The 21,444-nt window shown below is 39.7% G+C and overlaps 1 protein-coding gene across 24 annotated transcripts in view; it reads left to right on the forward strand.

Annotated features, from left to right (window-relative positions):
* The window catches only part of SGCD (sarcoglycan delta), a 1,717,585-nt gene extending 1,696,785 nt beyond the window's left edge, over positions 1 to 20,800 (forward strand). For 23 of the 24 annotated variants that reach the window (XM_079916704.1, XM_079916702.1, XM_079916683.1 and 20 more), the window contains 2 exons: positions 13,644 to 13,767; positions 15,372 to 20,800. In XM_079916704.1, the coding sequence (XP_079772830.1) occupies positions 13,644 to 13,767; positions 15,372 to 15,545 (298 nt within the window). In that variant the 3' untranslated portion in view covers positions 15,546 to 20,800. The remainder of the gene's footprint in view (positions 1 to 13,643; positions 13,768 to 15,371) is intronic. The other variant, XR_013827577.1, reaches the window with a different exon arrangement.
* Positions 20,801 to 21,444: the final 644 nt, after the last annotated feature.

A 21,444-nucleotide genomic window follows, 5' to 3' on the forward strand; every position in this document is an offset into this window, starting at 1 on the left:
AAACTATAATGAGGTATCACCTCACACTGGTCAGAATGGACATCATCAAGAAGTCTACAAACAATAAATGCTGGAGAGGGTGTGGAGAAAAGGGAACCTTCCTACTCTGTTGGTGGGAATGTAAATTGGTACAACTATTATGGAGAACAGTATGGAGGTTCCTTAAGAAACTAAAAATAGAGTTATCATATGATCCAGCAATCCCACTCGTGGGCATATAACCAGATAAACCATAATTCAAAAAGATACATACACCCCCTGTGTTCATTGCGGCACTATTTACAATAGCTAAGACATGGAAACAATCTAAGTGTCCATCGAGAGATGAATGAATAAAGAAGATGTGGTACATATATACAATGGAATACTACTCAGCCATTTAAATGAATGAAATAATGCCATTTGCAGCAACATGGATGGATATGGAGATTATCATACTAAGTAAGTCAGAGAAAGACAAATACATGAAATCGCTTATATGTGGAATCTAAAAAAAAAACAAAAAAAGATACAAATGAACTTATTTACAGAACAGAAACAGACTCAGAGACTGAGAGAATGAACTTATGGTTACCAGGGAGAATGGGTGGGGGGAAGGGATAGATTGGCAGTTTGGGATTGACATGTACACACTGCTGTATTTAAAATAGATAACCGGGCTTCCCTGGTGGCGCAGTGGTTGAGAATCTGCCTGCCAATGCAGGGGACACGGGTTCGAGCCCTGGTCTGGAAAGATCCCACATACCGTGGAACAACTAGCCCCGTGAGCCATAATTACTGAGCCTGCACGTCTGGAGCCTGTGCTCCGCAACAAGAGAGGCCGCGATAGTGAGCGGCCCGCGCACCGCGATGAGGAGTGGCCCCCACTTGCCGCAACTGGAGAAAGCCTCGCACAGAAATGAAGAGCCAACACAGCCATAAATAAATAAATAAATTTAAAAAAAAATAAATTAAAAAAAATAAAATAAAATAGATAACCAACAAGGACGTACTGTATAGCACAGGGAACTCTGCTCAATACTCTAATAACCTAAATGGGAAAAGAATTTGAAAAAGAATAGATACATATATATGTATAACTGAATCACTTTGCTGTACACCTGAAACTAACACAACATTGTTAATCAAGTATACTCCAATATAAAATAAGAATTTTAAAAAAAGAAACATTGAGAAACCATACTCCCTCTTGACATGAGAAATGAAAAAAAATAATAATTTGCCAAAGTTTAAAGGTGAGTTGATTTTACTGTACAATTTCCAAATCCATCTTTTGAAAAATCAGAAACCTGGACCTCTAGAGAACAGCAGTACAATAGTCTAAGTATCCTGACCAGTTGTTTTAGTTGAAAAGAACCAAAAATTGGTAAAAATATTTTAAAATATTTTAAATGCATCAATGAGCTGGAAATTAGTTATGATTAGTCCCAGAGGTAAAATACCATAGGAACCCAGAGAAGTAACCTGAGCATTGAGGCCAGCTGTAACTTTACAGATTTTGCTAAACTAGATGAAATTCAACTTCAGTTTTATGATCTGTTGGGTCATGGGAACAAAGCAAATCTCAGGGCTCACTGAAAACAGGTAGTCTATCTAAAGATCCGACAGATGTAATTGGGACCCCAGTGTACCAAACCTTCAGTGTATGGATGAAATAGAATATACCTACCTGGTCTTGCCCTCCTCTGACCTTTCCACCCAGAGGATTACAAGGGAAATAGCCTGTCTTGAACCTCAGCACTGAATGGAAGGAAAAGAAAAAAATTTCTCCAAGGCCTGGTAACTTCAAACTGGCCCTCCCTCTGTCTGTAGCCTGAATTCATATTACCTGGTTGGTCCTAAGACATCCGGCAAAGAAATTAGTTTACACTTGGCCCAAGCTGAAGGTGGCACCAGTGATTGATGGAAACAGACACAAATCCTCTCTAGAAAAAAATCACCTTAAAAGTAGGTCTCAAATAAGTTCAGCAAATAAGGACCCAAGAGATATGAACCCACAGAGGCAAGAAATATGAAGCATACTCAGAAACAAGGCACCATGAGCAAGAGAGAAGCATGGAAACAAGGCAGCCAGTTTAGGTGCACAGAGGCTTCAGATATGGGAATTAGCAGAGAAAGAATATAAAATAATATGTTTACTATGAGTTGAGAAACAAAAGAGAATTGAAAGAGTAAAAACCAAAGGAATATAAAAATGGCTAACAAATTAGAAATGCACAATAAGGAATTTCTAGAAATGAAAATATAATCTCAAAAAGGAAAACGCCAATGGATGTGATGAAAAATAATACAAAGAAAAATTAAACGAACATGAGACTATATCTACAGAATCATCCAGAAAAAAGAGAGGCAGAGTAACAGGAGTTCTGGAACAGGAATGCTAGGATGAGAATGTCTAAGTTTCAGCATGAAAAGAAAGAGAATGGAGCAAAAACAATTTTCGAAGACATATCAGCTGAGTGTTGTCCAGAAGTGATGAAAGACACAAAAGTACAAATTTAGAGAGTCAAAAAAAAAAAAAAACCTCAGGTAGAGTAAATAAAATGAAATCTACATCTAGGCATATCAAATGACATTTCAGAACATCAAAAATCAAAAGCATCAGGAGAGACTAGAAGAAAAAAGAAGTTCTAGAATTGAAGTTAGACTGAGAGCTGACTTCCTAACCACAACAGTGAGAACCAGATACAGAGGAATACTATCTTCAGTTCCTGACAGAAAATAACTGTCAGCACAGCATTCTGCATCCAGAGAAAATCCCTTTTACAAAAGAGGGCAAATTAAAAAATTACTCCAGAAAAAGAAAACTGAGGATTTGCCCCAGCAAACCCTCACTAAAAGAACATGTCAAAAACTTTCTTGATTTTAAGAAAAAAGGGAGGTGTATGATGACAGAGGAGTAAGTGGACAATACATAGATATAATATGTAAATAAACACTGAATAAACAACAATCTTCCCAGATTAAAAAACACAGAACCAAAGTACCTAACAGTACAGATAAATCAAAAATAGTATATTTGAACTGTTACATTTTAAAAGAAAATCCATTAAAGATTTAATATTGTTAAGGTATTGACTTTCCTCAGAATTGATCTATGGATTCACACAATCCCAATCAAATTCCCTACAGGCTTTTAAGACTTATATGGAAAAGGAAAACATCTAGAAGAGCTAAACCAATCTGTTTTCCTTTTGCAAAAGCTAAAGGAGTTGCTCTAGCTGATTCTGACTTCTTATAAAGTTATGGTAACCAAGACAGTCCGGTATTAGCATGAGGCTAGGCAAAGAGATAAATAGAGGGTTTAGAAATAGATCTGTATGTACATGGTTAATTGATTTTCAAGAAAAGCACCAGTGCTATTCAATAGGGAAAGGATTATTTATTCAATAAATGGTGCTGGAACAACTCAATAAACCTACTGGTAAAAAAGTGAACCTCAACTCTATTCTTAAAAACTAATCAAGATGGATCATAAATCGAAATGTAAAGCTAAAACTATAAAGCTTCTGGCAAAGACATGAGAGACTATCTTTGTAACCTTGGGGTAGGTGATGGTTTACTAGGGAAGGTACAGAAATACTAAACATAAAATATATGATAAATTGACATTCATCAAAAGACACTGTTTAAAAATGAGGTAAGTCATGGATTGGGAGAAAATACTTGATGTAGATAGATATATAGATAGATTTCAGGTATATGTATACACACAGAGATATTTATATCTGAATTTTCTGAAAATATATCTGAAATTTCAGAGATATATACACACAAAATTTTTCACCTAGGATATACAGCAAATCAGTAACAAAAAATACAAATAACCCAATTGTTTAAAAAAAAAAAAAGTTGGACAAAAGATTTAAATAGATCCCTCCCAAAAGAACATCTTTGAATAGCCAATAAGCATGTGAAAAGCTGCTCGAGCTCATTAGTCATCAGGGAAGTGAAAACTGTAATGAAGAACCATTTTACAGCTACTGGAATAGTTTTAATTACATCAATATTGGTGCTAGGAATGTAAAATTGCACAACTACCTTGGAACACAGTGTGTCCGTTTTCTTATTGTATTAGCCTACAGCAGCTTAAAAAACCAGACATTTGTTATCTCACAGTTTCTGTGGGTCAGAAATCTGGGTGCAATTTAGTGATGCCTCTCACTCAAGATCAATTATCAGGTTGCACTTAAGCTGTTGGCCAGGGCTGTGATCTTTTCAAATGCTTGTCTTGGGGAAGATCTGTTTATAAATGCACTCCAGTGGTTGTTGGCAAGACTCAGCTTCCTGTAGGTTATTGGAATGAGGGCCTTAGTTCCTCATGGGCTAATGGGATCCCTCAGTTTCTCAGACATCTCCATAGGGCAGTTCCCAGCATGGCAGCTGGCATCCCTTTGAGTCAGGGAATGAGAGCAGGAACCCAAGATGGAAGCCACAGTCTTTTTAAAACCTAGTCTTGTGAGTGGCATCCTATCACTCTTGCAATGTTTTACTTGTGTAGAAGCAAGCCACTATATCCAGCCCACATCTAGGAGAGAGAATCACCTAAGAGCATGAATACCAGAAGTCAAGGATCATTGAGGATTATTTTAGATACTGCCTTACCACGTTTATTAAAGACACACCTATGCTACAACTTAGTAGTTCTATTCATAGCTACTTATTTTAGAGAAATGAAAACTTTATCCTCATAAAGACGTGTGCAAAATAGCCCCAAACTCAAAACAACCAAATATCTACCAACAGGAAACTGGATAAAGGGTACAAACGTGCAGTTATAAGCTGAATGAGTTCTGGAGAGCTAATGTACAGCGTGGTGGTGACTATAGTTAACAAATAATAATGTATTGTATATTTGAAGTTTGCTAAAAGAGTAGATCTTAAATGTTCTTAACACATGGAGGGTAAAGGTAAATATGTGAGGTGATGCACAGGTTAATTACCTTAATTTGGGGAATCATTTCACAATGTATACATGTATCAAAACATCATGTTGTACACCTTAAATATATACAATGTTTATTTCTTAATAAAATTAAAGGATCTGTGCATTTCACTGTATGTAAATTTTTCCTCAGTAAAAAGTCATCTGAAATAAACAAGTAATCCAATTACATGAGAGACACATCTAAAATATAACCATACAGAATGGATGGTATTTAAAAGAGTAGAAAAATGCGTTCAAGGAAAATACAGAGTGAGAACAACTATACTAATAGGCAAAATGGATTTCAAGGCAAAAACATTATAAGAAATAGAATCATTATACACATTGATAAGAAAAGACAATAAGGAAGACAGAACAATTCTAAGCTGATATGTATTTAATAAAATACCTCTTTTAGTAACTGATAGATCAAACAGATATATATATAAATTTGAACAGAACAATTAAATGTCTTGAGTTAACAGACACACATAGAACATGGCACCAACAACTGCAGAACACACACTCTTTTCAGACAGGCATGAATATTTTAAAAATTGACATATACTGGGCCAAAAACCTAGCCTCAATTTTTAAATAATTGATTTTTTTAAAAAGAATGTTTTTTAACTATCATAATATTATCAGTTTAAAACTGATGAATAAAATATACACTAGAAATAAATCCTAGAAAATCTTACATATTTAGAAATTAAGGAAAATCCTTCTGTAAAACTTACCACAGGAGAAATTATGCTAAAATTACAAAACATTTACATCTATATTAATACTCCTTTGGGCTGCTGCCAAAAAAATACACGTCCTTAAATGAATATATTAACTAAGAAGGCAGAACATTTTAATTAACTAAGGTGGCAACACATTTTAGAACTTAGATTAGAATAATTCTAATTCTAATCTAATTCTAAATAATTCTAATAATAATTCTGCAGTTGTTCTATTTAGAACAAAAGACAGGGAAAATTTAAGGACAAGAAATAAACATAACACAGGATTGACAAAAGTTAGCTCTTTGAAAAGATGAATAATTGACAGTACTGCTAAAGAGGAAAAGAAGACATGAATAAAAATATTTGGAACAACAAAAGACATAACTACAAATGTTGGGGACATTTTTTTAAATGAAAATATTATGAAAAGCTTTTGCCAAGAAGTTTAAACCTTTCTATGAAATAGAAAAATACTAAGAAGACATAACTCACCAAAATCAACCTGAGAAGAAACATAAAACCTGTATAATCCTATAATTATTTTTTAAATGGAAATAAGGTGTCATTCCATGCCCAGGTTTATGAATGATTTAAATATTCAAGGAGTAAATAATTCTAATCTTTCATTAAAAATTCCAAAATATAGAAAACTGATAGAACCTGACGAATATATTGTAAGACAGAAAAATTACAGGATAAACTCACTTACGAACACAGGTGCAAAATCCTAAAAAAGGAGTAGGTAATTCAAGGAGTAAATAATTCTAATCTTTCATTAAAAATTCCAAAATATAGAAAACTGATAGAACCTGACAAATATATTGTAAGACAGAAAAATTACAGGATAGACTCACTTACGAACACAGGTGCAAAATCCTAATGACAAAATCGTAATGACAATGTTGAACTAATACCAAAAAATTTAGGAGTGGATTATTATTGGAAAATTAATATAATTCACCACATTAATATATTAAGGAGAAGTATATTATCTCAATATATGAAGAATAAAATGGTACTTGATAAAATTCATAGCAATGAATGATAGAAACTCTTAGCAAAATAAGAATAGAAGGGAACTCTGTCATCACAATAAAAAGTATTTTGGGAAAAAATAAAAACCGTAGAACGAAAGAATCTGAATGATAATTTTTTTTTTTTAGGGACAAAGGTGGGGTTTGTTTTTATCATAAAAGAAAAAAAAAACTCCTAAGGAATCTTAACAAAGGAAGGGAGTATTTCACACTCAGAGAATAGACACCAGGACACAAAATTACAAGTGTTTTTACTCCAGACCTGTCCTCATCTCCTCCAACAGCAGAGATGGGAAGGAGACAGTTGAAGCAAACAGGCAATTCTGTAAAACAAAGACTTAGAAACCCTACAAATATGATTAAAATCTAAACTTCTGTTTTGCTTAAAAAAAATTTTTTTTTTAATATATCAGAAGGCCTGCTTTAGTGACATGCTAGTCCCACCAGAAAATAACCCCCAAACCCCCATGTCAGTAATATGCTCAAGTTGACCAGCCAACTCGTATTTCCAAACCCCTGTGTGTGCAAGTACGTGTGTGTCTTTTAAACCAAAGCCCCAGGGCTCAGGTGACTGCTACTGCTATCAATTCAGGAAAAGGCAAGATTGCTGTTTCCTTACTTTTAGTCAACACTGTATTGGACAGTCCTAGACAGAACAGTATGAAAAGTAAAAGAAATAAAAAGTATAAGAAATCAAAAGACATAAAACTGTCAAAATAATTACTGCCTACCAAGAAAACCTAAATCAACCTGCGTACAAATTGTGAAAAATAAGATAATTTACCTAGGTGTTAACTATAAGATCAACATACCCAAAACAACAAACAAACAAAAACCTGAATCTCAATACAACAGGAAAAAGAAATAGGTGTAAGAGAAATACATTTTTACTGAAATACCATTTTCAATAGCCACGAGAGATATGCTGAATCCACATGGAGAAGACTAACTTTTTTGAAATACATCCAAGAAAACATAACAAACTAGTGACAGGTGCAATGATCATGAAGTGAACATAAATCCAATCAAAATTCCAACAGGTCTTCCTTCAGTTGAAACTTCAGTTGATTCTGACATTTATTTGGAAGACCAAGAATAGCTAGGACAGTCTGGAAAAACAAGGCAAGAGAACTTGCCTTATGAAATGTAAAGAATTTGAAAATCATAGTAAGCTAAAATATTTAATTAATTATTGTCACAGGGATAGATGAATAGAATAACGAAACAGACTAGAAAACCCTGAAAGAGGCCCATAAGTGTATGGAAACATCATTTATGACAGAGCTAAATATGGGCTTTTCAATATATGATGTTGAGATCCTTCATCTGCATCTGTTTTGACCCCAACCTCAGACTACACACACAAGTGAATACCCATGAATTAGAGACTTAGAAAAAGCAAAACATAAAAGTTTTAAAAACAATATTGAAGAACTTTATGGTTTCAGTGTAAGGAAGGATTTCTCAGACAAGACACAGAAAGCACAAACCCTAGAGGAAAAGATAATAAATTTGTTGACATTAAAATATAAAACTTTTTCACCTCAAAATGCTAAGCATAGAGTGAAAAGATAAACTACAGCCTCAAAAAAAGAAATTATCAATACATAGAACTGCTAAACAATTATTTTTCAGAATATATAAAGCATGACTATAATTCATACATACAAAATCAAAAAAAAAAAAAAATGAAAAGAGACAAAAGACATTTCACTGAAGAAGAATCCCAAATGGCTTACCAACAAATGAAAAGAGCCTTAACTCCATTACTCATCTGGGAAATGCAAATTTAAAAGACAGTAGCATCCCATTTCACACTCACTTCATAATAAACAATATCAAATGCTAGCAAGAAAGCAGAAAAAAACAGAACTCTATACATTACTAGTGGGAAAGTAACAAAGCTGTAGATAAGCATACCTTAGGAGCTAGCAATTCCACTCTTCACCTACGTGTCCTAAAGAAAATTTACAAGTGAACACCAGGGTCCACATACAAGAATGTGCAGAGATGACTTCGTAGAAACAAAAACTTGGTATCAAGCCAAATGTCCAACAAAAGGATGGACAAAGAAATCATGATGTGTGATAACCTCAGGGGAACAGAATAAATTACAGCTGTGCTACAGCATGGATGCATCTCAGGAACAGAATGTTGAGGCCAAAAATAAGTAAGTCACTAAAGAATACATAAGTGGAATTATTCTGTGCATAAAGCTCAAAAACACATGGTAGTAAACAATTTATCATTTAAGGAGGCAAATGTAGTAATATAATATTATAAAGAAAAGCAAGAAAACAGTAAACAAAATTCATAGTAGTAGTTACTCTTGAGAGAAGGAAATGGTTAGGATTAGGAAGAGCTCAGGGAATACAAAGGTAAGAATTTTCTTTTTTTAAAAAAAAAAGGATGGGGCTTCCCTGGCGGCGCAGTGATTGAGAGTCTGCCTGCCGATGCAGGGGACGCGGGTTCGTGCCCCGTTCTGGGAGGATCCCACATGCCGCGGAGCGGCTGGGCCCATGAGCCATGGCCGCTGAGCCTGCGCGTCCGGAGCCTGTGCTCCGCAACGGGAGAGGCTGCAACAGTGAGAGGCCCGCGTACCGCAAAAAAAAAAAAAAAAAGGATGGTGACTATACAAGATTCATGTCAATGTCATCCTTTATAACATATTTCCATTTAGAGAAATCTTTTGCATCAATTCCAAAAATGTAATGATTTGGAATAAAATGTTTTTTCATCAGAAGCCCTGGCAGTAATCGGCCAGGTTAGAATCGCAGCTGCCTCCTGTCCAGAGCATCTCCGTCACTTGCCATATATGACTCTGCAGAGACTCGTTTTCCTTATAGCTTTCTTATGGGTCACTCACTGACATCACCTTTCCAGTCTTTGCGGGCATCTGATATGACGACGTTGTTTTAGAGCAGTGGTTCTCAAAGTGTGGTCCCCAAACTAGCAGCTTCAGCGTCACCTGTGACTTGTCACAAGTGCAGGCATTCAGGCAACACCCTTCACCTACTGTATCAAACTCAGGGGTGGAGCCCGGCAACCTAAGTTTTAACAAGCCCTCCAGGGGATTCTGCTGCTCCTGTTTGAGAACCCCTGTTCTGGAGGGCATGGCCCAGCCTTGGACCTCCTTTCCTAGACTTTCTTCCATTCTCAGATCCTTCAGTCCTCCCAGACGGGAGTTGCATGTGCTCCTAACGGGAGCAGTATTCATTTCCAAGAGCCAGCAGGACCCTCCGTTGTCACCAGCGCCCCCCAAATCAGGAGGAAGCCTCCCTCCATGTTCCTTGCTCAACACTATCTAAGCTGTGGTGTTTTGGTTGTTCATCTATGGTCAGAAATTGACTGACATCACTGCAAGAGTGCTTTGCCTGCTCTTTGCAGGCCCCACAGGGCTCTTGTAGGAGCTTTTTTTTTTTTTTTTTTTTTTTTTTACAGTGGAAAGATTTAGCATGTGAACAAACTATTAAGTCTGCCTGAAGGACAAAGGGCGTTCAGATGAGGTATGAAACACAAAGCCAGTTACCGTTTTGTCCCTGCTGCCAGGAAATTCTCAATTCTACCTTACCTTAGCCTCTCACACTGGGAGACAGTTTCAGAGTAGCCCCCTTCCTTGTCATCCTGGTACTTCCAAGGCTGTGAGAGGGGAAAAGGCAGCAGTCATTTCTGAGTCCACTTCTCTGGCCTGGGAGCCCTCCTGCTGATTTCAAAGCCCATGGGAGGCGGCAAGGATAAAGTGAATTCATATGACTGAAATGCCAACACTCTATCTGATAAAGTTCTCCCAGCTCCAAACTTTTTTTTTCTATTTTGAGTTTTTCCCTCTCAACTATCTTTTTGTATGAATCATCCACTTTGAAGGCTACATACCAAGTATGAACACATTCACCATATCCTGGATTTGATGTCACTGATGTCAACCTTTTCAGTAAGTTGTGAGGACTGTTGTAGGGAAGGAAGTATGTCTCACTGAGCCATATGTAGTACTTACCCTTATTTATGGGGGCTAGTTTTGGAAATACAAGTGCATATTCCATGAAGATAGATTTGACATTTAATTACGAAGAATGGCGTGAAGATATGAAAGACAGGAAAGGCGGCCAGTTTTTCTGGAAGTGATACGGAATACTGGACCACATGCTTGGGTTTGAATCTTAGTTTTGCCCTTTTACTAGGCGTGCAACCCTGAGCAAGTCATTTACCTTAGCGTCCTTGCTTGTACAATCAGGACTGAAGGAGTGCCAAAGGCATAGGATTTTTGTGGGGATTAAATGAGAGAACACATATAAGGCACGTTCCACAGTGTCCATCACCTCGTGAGTATGCAGTAAAGCATAGCTGATGTTTATGGAAAGAAATAAGACTAACAAAATAGGTCAGATCAAGCTCTAAATGGGCAAATACGTCCAAGAGTTCCTATCTTTTCTTAGAAATGTGTGAAGGTTTTGATAAGAGAAGTGACATGTTCAAAACTGACTTCAGGTGTGTATGAAGTACACACACCTGACTTCACTTTGTGTCAAGTACACTAGGGAAAAAAAAGGAAGAATTAGAGACAAAACTTGGGAGGTTTCAACAGTCCAGGTTAGAGATGAACTAATGTATTAAGTAGGGAGAAGTCGTGAGTTAAAAACTGCGTTAACTGATGCAGTGAGGAAGGGAGAGAGGGAGGGAAGAAGGGGAACAGAGAAGATGGCGTGAGGGCTCTCCCCTGGGGAAAGTGGAGGATGGCAGTGCCCTGGAGAAGAGGGTGAACAAATGTGGAAGAGAGCTGGCAGTACTGTCAGAAGGGAAGCTTATGCCATGAGGGGAAAGGTCTCAATAGCAGTGAAAACAGAAGGTGTTAAACAACACTAGGATAAGGGGTGTGAGTCAGCCAGACCTTATAGGAGAGAAGCAAAGAAAATGGCGGAAAACCATCTTCAGATTTTAGACGTGAGCTATAGGAAGAGCTTGATGCGTTGGATTAAGGTCCTAGACAAGGCTGTGCTGCACAGACATCATTCCCTGCCACTCTAGCAACAAGACCCCCTTCCTCGAGCTGACGTTATAGTGAGAAAAACCACAGGCAAAGGAAGTCAACCACCGTTCGAGGTAGAACCACACCCGGCTCAGCACCCGCTTGGTGAAGGTCTTGTGAGGATGAGATGGTAGGATAGGGGATTTTTGCCACACACAAAGGGGTGAGGTCCGAATGGAAAGAAGGAGTGAAAGAGAAGCTCAAGCCAATCCTTTGCTTAGGACTAGACACCTGTTGTTTCTCTTTTAGACTCTGGATGAGCCACGGCAGGGGGAGCACAAAAATCAGTGGAGAAGCCTGCTCTCTGAAGCACACCTCAGGGACCCAGACCTGGGAAGTGGGGAAGAGCCCTGCCTTGGCACCTGTGGAATGTAGCTTGGGATGGCTCAGGGTGGCGCCCCACAGATCGCCTTGCTCTGCCCGCCACTTACTGATGCCCGTGAGGGTGTGTCCTACCCGTGGGGGCTGGTAGAAGCAGAACATGGAGTCAGCAGTTGGCAGAGAAGATGATGTTCCTTTTAAACACGTTCAACGTGTCTGAAAGTTAGGAGTGGAGAAATGAAATGCAGAAAATTGGTCTGATTTAGAGTGGCTTGGTGGCCACTCCTGAGGTCCATGCTTCCTAAGTTGGGATACTTTATAACAGAGAAGGGGATCGTCATTCAGTTCAATTTGGAGATAGTATTAAAATCTGGAATATTTAGAGGATGGTTGGGTTTTAGTTCATATTTTTTGCATAAAATGAGTTAGGCAAAAATCTTTCTGCGAAGCATTATCCTCTTTTGCCCTAATAATTAGCATAGAATGTGGCTGATTCTCCTTCTCTCAACTTACTTAATTTACATACAATAAAATTCACTCTTGGGAGGTATAATTATGTAAGTTTGCATAAACACATGGAGGCACATAACCACCACTGCAGTCAAGATACAGAACAGTTCTATCACCAGAAAACATCTCTTCTTCATGCTGTCCCTCTGTAGTCAAATCACTTCCCTCTAACTTATCTGTTCTGAGTTTTCTTTTGACAATTGCCTATTTGAGTAAGGCCTGAGATTTCTTTACGATTTCTTTACGATAACGACAGAAACAGCAGTAATAGTAATATTTAACACTTATTAATTATACATTTCCAATGTGCCAGGCACCATTTGAAGCACTTTAGAGATGAAGAAACTGAGGCTTTGAGAAATTTTGGAAAAGAGAGGAGGGAAGAAGGACTTGCCCAAGGTCATACAGTGGCAGCCCCATGGTTTGAGTTAGCCATGTCCAACTCCTAGGTCTATTTTCTTTCTTTTTTTTTTTTTCTGCTGTACGTGGGCTTCTCACCGTTGTGGCCTCTCCCGTTGCGGAGCACAGGCTCCAGACGCGCAGGCTCAGCGGCCCTGGCTCACAGGCCTAGCCGCTCCGCAGCATGTGGGATCTTCCCGGACCAGGGCACGAACCCGTGTCCCCTGCATTGGCAGGCGGACTCTCAACCACTGCGCCACCAGGGAAGCCCCCTAGGTCTATTTTCTTAACCTCTATCCAATTCTGCTTCCAGGAAGACAAAGAAAGTAGGGCGACGTGGAAAGAATATCTGCTAATTTCAGGAAGCTCAGTTTAGACCTGAGATTGCCTTACTCTAGAAATAAACAGAACTTATGTAAGAATTTGGTTAATCATGCTAATGAAGCAATAATTGACTGGGTGCAAGATAGAATGAAGCCAGGATCCTAGAACACCTTCCGTACAATCTTTGTGATATGCAGTGAAGATAAAGCCCAGATACGTTATGTCCACCCTCATAAAGTTGATCAGGCATGCAAAGCTAGAATTCCTTGATCAGATGCTGAAATGTTATCTCAACGCTCAGAGCACCAACTTCCTCCGAACTTTACTAAAACAGTGAAATGGGATCTTTGATCTTAGTCTTGTGCATATTTCAGGTTGGAGTCCCCCACCCGGTCTCTGGTGATGGAGGCCCCAAAAGGAGTAGAAATAAATGCAGAAGCTGGCAACATGGAAGCCACCTGCAGAACAGAGCTGAGACTGGAGTCCAAAGATGGAGAGGTAAGCATGAGAGGAACAGAAGCCCAGAGAGACACAGCTCCAACGACCCAATGTTTCCTAAGACGCATCACTCCCTTTGCCTCTGAAGTTTATCCTACAGTGTAATGATCCTACAGTGTGACAGCAAAAAGTGCCAATCGGAAGGTTTTATTTCTGGAACAAATATGTTGAACGGCACGATTAGAAGCCAAACCCACAACACATAAAAGTTATAATTCATTATCCGTAAAAGTGCTGAGGTAATAGTATGTATCGCAAGAACAGAATTATAAGGACATCTGTAAAAATGAATGCTATTTCCAAACTCTCTCATCACCTTAAAGTAAGATTTAGTTGGCTGGTATAATTAAACTGCATATCACACACGTCTGTTTAAAGAGGAACTTAGTTGCTGGTAGACATTTTTTTTTTTTTTTTTGCAGTGTGCAGGCCTCTCACTGTTGTGGCCTCTCCTGCTGCGGAGCACAGGCTCCGGACGCGCAGGCTCAGCGGCCATGGCTCACGGGCCCAGCCGCTCCGCGGCATGTGGGATCTTCCCGGACCGGGGCACGAACCCGTGTCCCCTACATCAGCAGGTGGACTCTCAACCACTGCGCCACCAGGGAAGCCCTGGTAGACATTTTTAAGTGTACATTGTATGTTTCTACTTTCACTGAAAATGGAAAAGTCAGATCCAACAGCTATCCCAAATAAGAACAAGCCAAACTTAACCAGGCAGCAAGAGGCTAAGAGATGAGAGACTGCACACATTCATTCTCTTAGCCCAACACAGTCCCGCCTTGGTGAACAGAATAGCTGTTCGTGCTTTTGCAAGCAAGGTAAGCCAAACCCCCAAAGAAAATATGATTCGAATGCAAACTTTTGAAAGTGGCTTTATCGTGTTCATAAGTGATTTTTTCTACTTAAGATTTTATTTAAAAGAGAAAAAATGTGTTTTTAAAGCAAAACTCTATTCCACCTTCCATATCTACTTACAGGTTATCAGTCTCCACCTGCCTCTGTATACCAAGCCTGCCTTTTGATTGGTTTGGCATGTGCTATATTTGTTTTAAAAGAGCTAGTCAGATAGAGCTTTCAGTTATCGAAAGTGTCTCTGTAGACAGCTGCAGACTCCAAACCACATACATTTAGAAGTAGCGACTACATCACAGATACAGTTGAACAGCTATCAGAATGTGGTCCCTGGAGGAATCAGTTATAATCTTGACCATCATTTAAGACTGGAAGTACTGCATATTCTTGAAGGCCCACCGTGCACATAGATGTATTTAGGGTCTGAGAAGTCCCATACTAAAGAAAATTGTTACCCTGTCATTTCCAAGTTTACTTCACTCTAGGAATCCCTTCACGTTCTACATGATACATTTTTACGAAATGCTAATATATACATGACGTTGCCAGTGCAACGCTGTCTGGCTAGAATACAAGCTTCTGGGAGGGTGGAGACTTTATCTGTCTTGTTCATCCCTGAATTCCCAGTGCCAACAATTCTAAACACATAGTAGGTGCTCGTTTGATTTCAACTGAACATTCATCCCCTGTTTCGGAATGTCAAGAGGATAAATGACAGGCTCTAACTCTTCCTTCCTGTCTCTTCTCTTTAGATTAAGTTAGATGCTGCGAAAATCAAACTACCTAGACTGCCTCATGGATCCTACACGCCCACAGGAACAAGGCAGAAGGTCTTCGAGATCTGCGTCTGCGCCAATGGGAGATTATTCCTGTCCCAGGCAGGAACCGGTTCCACTTGTCAGATAAACACGAGTGTCTGCCTGTGAGAGACGATGCATAGTGGACATTGTTGGCAGCATCCAGGCCTTTTTCGGCTTTAGACCCTGGCTGCCAGCTATTTTTACTAGAACACAGAAAGCCTATCAAAGACCTTTTGTGTGTGTGTGTGTGTGTGTGTGTGTGTGTGTGTGAGTTTGCGTGTGTGGGTGATATAAATATATATAAATATATATAAATAAATATATATATCCTCTGTATAAAATGAGGTTTCAGTACAAAAGGAACCATGGGTGACCCTGTGATATCCACTGTCATTGCCATCCCAACCCCACCACATACATGATAAAATCAAAACACTAATTCGGGCCCCATATTCCCCAGACCCTGCAGAATCACACAGTGTATCGACACTTAGTGAATATTCGCCTACACGTGTGAGTAACAGCCTGTCTTTTCCTCTAGTGTCATTACAAGGCAGTGATGGCGGGAATTTGCAAGCCACACCCAAGGGCTGAGACCCTTGTAGTAAAAGCAGACACTTTATTAGCTTTTGTGCAGCTGGCCAACTTCTCCCCCTTCAAGTCAGGGATGGGGCAGTGCCGTAGAAGTCAGACAGAGGAACTCAACGTGGCTGTGCTGCTTTTGCATCCAAATGTATTGGGCTCTTGTGGTTGGATGAACTAGGAGGATGGATTTTAGCAAAGTTTGAAAGGCTCACCCAACTCCTGTGAGCTTATGACTTCCTTCAAACTCACGTATTATCCCACAGTCAAAACAGGAGCTGTGAGTCAGCACAAAATAGGAAAACAGTTGCTCCTCAGTCGGCTAGAAGCTCCTCGATGGCCTGACAGACTAAGAATAAATGGGCAATAGGTCTCTGTTTGAAGTGAAAAAATGGCTCAAAATCTGTTACATCCTCACTCCTGTTGACTTTATCCAACAGACTGCTACCCAAAATGATCACGTCAATCCAGATCTTTAAGAGTGGAACCTCTACCCCCAAGAGAAGCTATTTGGAGACGGAAATCAAAGAGTGGCGAAGGAAACCAAATTATTTTAAAATATGTTTCTGGGGACTGGTAGGTAATTTAGAAGCATGCGTTTCATTTCTAAAAGTATGCACAAACTCTCTGCCTTCAATCTTATATATTTGTTCAGTATTGGGATATTCATTTTCCTAAGTTGACCATTGTCTTCTCTAAGAACAGTGACCCAAGAATCACAGATCTAAAGTACCCCATGCCCCCAGAAACGCTCGCTGAAAATTAATATAGACTGAGTCAAGTGTCTTTATTAGAATCACTGTGTCGCCGGGGGGCCCAACGGTACCCACTCCCCCGTATGCGGAAGCAGCTCCCTAATTCCCGCCATCAGCTACCTCCCATCACCCCACTTTCATCATCGTGCTCCAGGGTCACCCTGGCCAGCTCTTGTGCTGGGACAGGGGATTACACTATCTCTGTTCAAAGAGGGGGATACGTGCCTATGCCTTACGACAATGCACTCAGCAAGGAGAAGCACATCCAATATTTATCTTGTGTTACCTGTAGTTTATTTTGAGTGATCGGAGGGGAAGGGTTTCACAATGACTGGGCATCTCAACAGCTAGTAGGCAAACCAAGTGGCTGACAGATGTGGACGCCTAGGAGCCTGGAAGGGAGACGTAACTGCTTTCGACCATCCTGGATGCCACTTGGCAAGCAGTAGCCCCACAGTCCTAAACGAAGTCATATTTGTAGGCCTGAATGGCATCTGTTTGTTGTTTTTTTTTCCTCAACAGGGTTCTGCTTTTTCTTACTTCACAAGCAGTGGGGAGATGTGCTATAGGAAATGAATAAGAGGTTTGGTATTTTTGAGATGACACTCAAGCATCGGGCTGAGTTTTGCACGTGTGGAAGGTAAAAGCAAGCTGTGTGTTCCTTAGTCACTTAGAAGTGGGGGGAGGAGGGATGGTTCCAGCCTGACCAGTGGCCCTGCTGGCTCCCGAACCCCAGGGTCCCTCCAGTCACTCCTGCTTAATATCCGTACAAAAGAATTGGGTTGCTCAAGGGTGAGACCATAAGATTGCTTAGTGTGCAGCACTAGGGTCTAAAAAGGAAAACCATAAAGAGATATGCAATTGCTCTGGCTCAGTAGTATTTATATCCTGTAGGATCACACCGCCAGAATCTGCATGTACCACACCCAGTTTTTCCAAGCCAGGAAAGGCCCTCCTTGGCGTCTGGGAGCATCTACCCCATATCTTTCAGATCAACAGTAGTACCTATAAGGTCCTTTGTGGCTAAGTACCTGAAGACAGAGGTTTTTGTTTGTTTGTTTGTTCTGTTTGTTTGTTTTTTAAGCAGACAGACCATCTTTGCATTTTGTCATCTCAAGTACCTATTCTAAGGATGACAAAGAAACGGAAGGTTCCCTGAACCGCTTTCATCTAATTTTGTTCTAATCGTTAAATGAAAGTCTGAGATCAGCACCTTGGAAATTTTATGCCAGTAAAAAAGACTGGTGTGATGCCACTTGCAAAAATTAATCCTAAATATACTCAGATCCCAAATAGAATAAAATCAATAGCAACCACGAATAGAAATCAAGCACCTCTGGGGACAGACAGGATAGAAAATTCTGATTTTCATTTGTGCTAAGTGACTACGGTATATCAGGTAATGAGCAGGCAGTTTGGCGTGGATTAAATTATGTATTTCAGTTCAGACTTTAGAATTCAGTAATTGCATAGTAAGTCCTTCAATGTACATTTTTTTTCTCCCAACTTCCTCCAACTAGAATACCTGTCCCTGGTCATGAGAAAACGTTTTACCTGAATTCTGGAAAAAAAAATCTCTTTTACATTAAAGTCTGATACCTTTAATTTATAAAACTGAGATCCTTTCTAATCTTATATACAATATCTTCTAGAAGATCACATCTCTCAGTATATTAAGCAGCGGGTGGCATAACAAAGAGTTTACATGAATTTTCAATATTCTAGAAGTTCCAGTACGTTAATATTCTTCAGAAAAGTTTTATAAATTAAAAGTTGATCTCCAAATATGTTTAGCACCTACTTCTACTGGGTATCTGCTCAATAAGTTGTTAAAGTTTAGTCTTAAGAGATTTTCGAAAGCCCTTTTGGTGACGTCAGTCCAGGTGGAAACTTGATACAAAGCTGTATCTTTCTGTTACCCAAGAGACAGAGCCTATAAACTTGCATTGGCTTTTAACTTGCTTTAGGTCAGTTTTCCCTTGGATCATTTCCATTGTATACCCAGCACCATAGACCAAAGATTGCTTGAGGCTTGACTCTAGCACAGGGGTCAACAAACTCTGGTCCCGAAACCACATGGGACTCATCACCTGATTTTGTGAATAAAGTTTGATTATAACACAGCCACATCCGTCCACTTACTTGTTATGTATGGCTGATTGCATACTGGACCAGCAGGGTTGAATATCTGTGCCAGAGACCTCTTGGCCCACAAAACATAAAATAGTTACTAATTGGTTCTTTAGTAAAAGTTTGCTGACTCCTGACATAGAGGTCATTTGTAGCCTCATTTGTGTTGGACACAGCAGGAGAGAAAGCAGACGACAGCACTACATTTCCATGCATGCTTGGGAATATAAATATGTGGTTATAGAAAAGATGGTCCGCCTTACACTGCATGTAAAAGAGATCCCCTTGTCTGAGAAACACAGGCTCACAGGATTCTTGGAAACAGGGAAGACGGAATTGGGGAAGGGTTTAGTGGAAGAGGAAAGCTGTGATCCTCCAAAAGGTTCTTCCTAGAACCCTTCATATATAAATATAAGGGGTTCCTTCAGTCAGCATCACTGTGTGACAAGAAGTGAAGCAGGGGTCCTTTGATGTAGAGTCTCTTTCCTGAAGAGACTATTTCTGCAATCTCCGCCTAGAGGTTTTCATCTCACCTTCCCATATTCCAGAAAGATGTCCAATCCATGGTCCCCTGAAGAATATTTTTGACTTAACCTATCTTTTTGGCATCCATTACCTCGGTTATTCACACCCACAGAGGACTCGCTTTCCTACAACCACATCAGGCCTGAAGGGTTGGTGGGACCAACACATAATTAGAAATATTCAAAGGAACATCTGAAAATATGTAGGACAAAAAAATGTAGAATTATTTCATGAATCTGTTGCTGGGATTTGTGGAGGGCGGGGACCAGATTAATGCCAGTTTGATGTTGTTTCCAAGGATCTGGGTCTTTGTTCTTTGGCGTAGGAGATTTACCAAAAAAAAAAAAAAAAAAGATCTATTTTGAATTCCAGCATCACTGCCTCTGTGTGGTAAGGCAGGTTCCTACCAGAGATTTGTCCCTTCACTCAGCATCCCTATTGCTAATCCAAAGCTTTATACTCATATTTAATATTGTTAAAATAGCATCAGTTACGAATGATTCTTTGTAAGTATGAGTATTCCTGTTAGGGAGGAAAGGTGTTTTTGTTTTTGTTTTTTTTAAATAAAAATACCATTTACCAGACCCTAATCAGCATTAGTTAAAGGAGTCCTTCAGCATTTTATCTGTATTCAACTAAAAGAGGATTAAATTGGCCTTTCACAGGAACAGCTACATGACAGTATCTTGCATTTGTTTATTTTAGGCAAAAGGTAGCCTGATGTTTAGACCAAGGAGGTAAATCCCCATCTAAGCACTTGATCCTTATTTTTTAAGGCTCTCTGAAAGGTGAAAATCTAAGTTGAGTTGTAAACAAAACCGCTTTCCTCTCTTTCCTCTGCTCCAGGAAATCTTAGGCACAAAAAGGATAACACAGCAGTTCCTGGAATGATACATTTGCATGGCGCCCCAGTAGCAGGGGGGCGGAAAAAGTCATAATAAAAGAAACAACCATAGGAAACAGGCCTTTTATCTCAAAGATAAAATGTCTTTCTTTTGGTCTTTCATCACTTTCTCCTCCTTGGAAGGCTCCCCTAGTCCCAATGTATTTCCATTAAAGTAGTCAAAGCTGGGGCTTCCCTGGTGGCGCAGTGGTTGAGAATCTGCCTGCTAATGCAGGGGACACGGGTTCGAGCCCTGGTCTGGAGGGTCCCACATGCCGTGGAGCAACTGGGCCTGTGAGCCACCACTACTGAGCCTGAGCGTCTGGAGCCTGTGCTCCGCAACAAGAGAGGCCGCGATAGTGAGAGGCCCGCGCACCGCCATGAAGAGTGGCCCCCACTTGCCACAACTAGAGAAAGCCCTCACACAGAAACGAAGACCCAACACAGCCAAAAGTAAATAAATAAATAATTTAATTTTAAAAAAAAAGTCAAAGCTACTGCACTGGGATGTCAGATGCATCTCTTTCTTTGTGGTAATCAGAATTTAACATTACACAGTTGCCTCTGAATTTCTCATTCACAAAGCCAGACCACTGATAAGAGATAAAGCACTCTGAAGCCGCTGCTTCAGCCGGCAAGGCACACCGCATGCATTAGCGCTTTCAAAAGCAATGTGATTTCTGTGGTTCTTAAAAGCTTTCTTCATAATAGAGTCCTTGAAATTTCTCAAGACAGGTCTGAATGGCAAAGGGAAAAGAATTAGTTGTGGGAAGTCCTCCTTTGAGCATTGTTAGAGCACAAGGATAAAAGAAAACATCCCATGTGGGGTGATCCATGCTCCATGGGCTAGTTTCTTTGGTTTTATCCCCCCCCCCCTTTCTTTTATAGATACTAACAGAGTAGGAAGTTAGCATCTTCCCTTGAAAAAACAAGAGCTGACAGGAGGTGTGATGTCAGAACAGCATTAACGATGTTATTAAACCCATCAGTAAACAGTCTCAAACACACCGACAGCAATGCTGTCTCCTTAACTTCTGCCCAACAAGTAGTGATATCAGTTCCACTTCCGTGAGGTTTGCAACCGAACAGAGGAATAGTTGCTATAGGCAAGAAGTATTTTTAGAGTCCAAATCCAGCTGTCGCAATGGGA

This window comes from Stenella coeruleoalba, assembly GCF_951394435.1.
Source record: "Stenella coeruleoalba genome assembly, chromosome: 3".
In the NCBI taxonomy this organism is placed as follows: domain Eukaryota; kingdom Metazoa; phylum Chordata; class Mammalia; order Artiodactyla; family Delphinidae; genus Stenella; species Stenella coeruleoalba.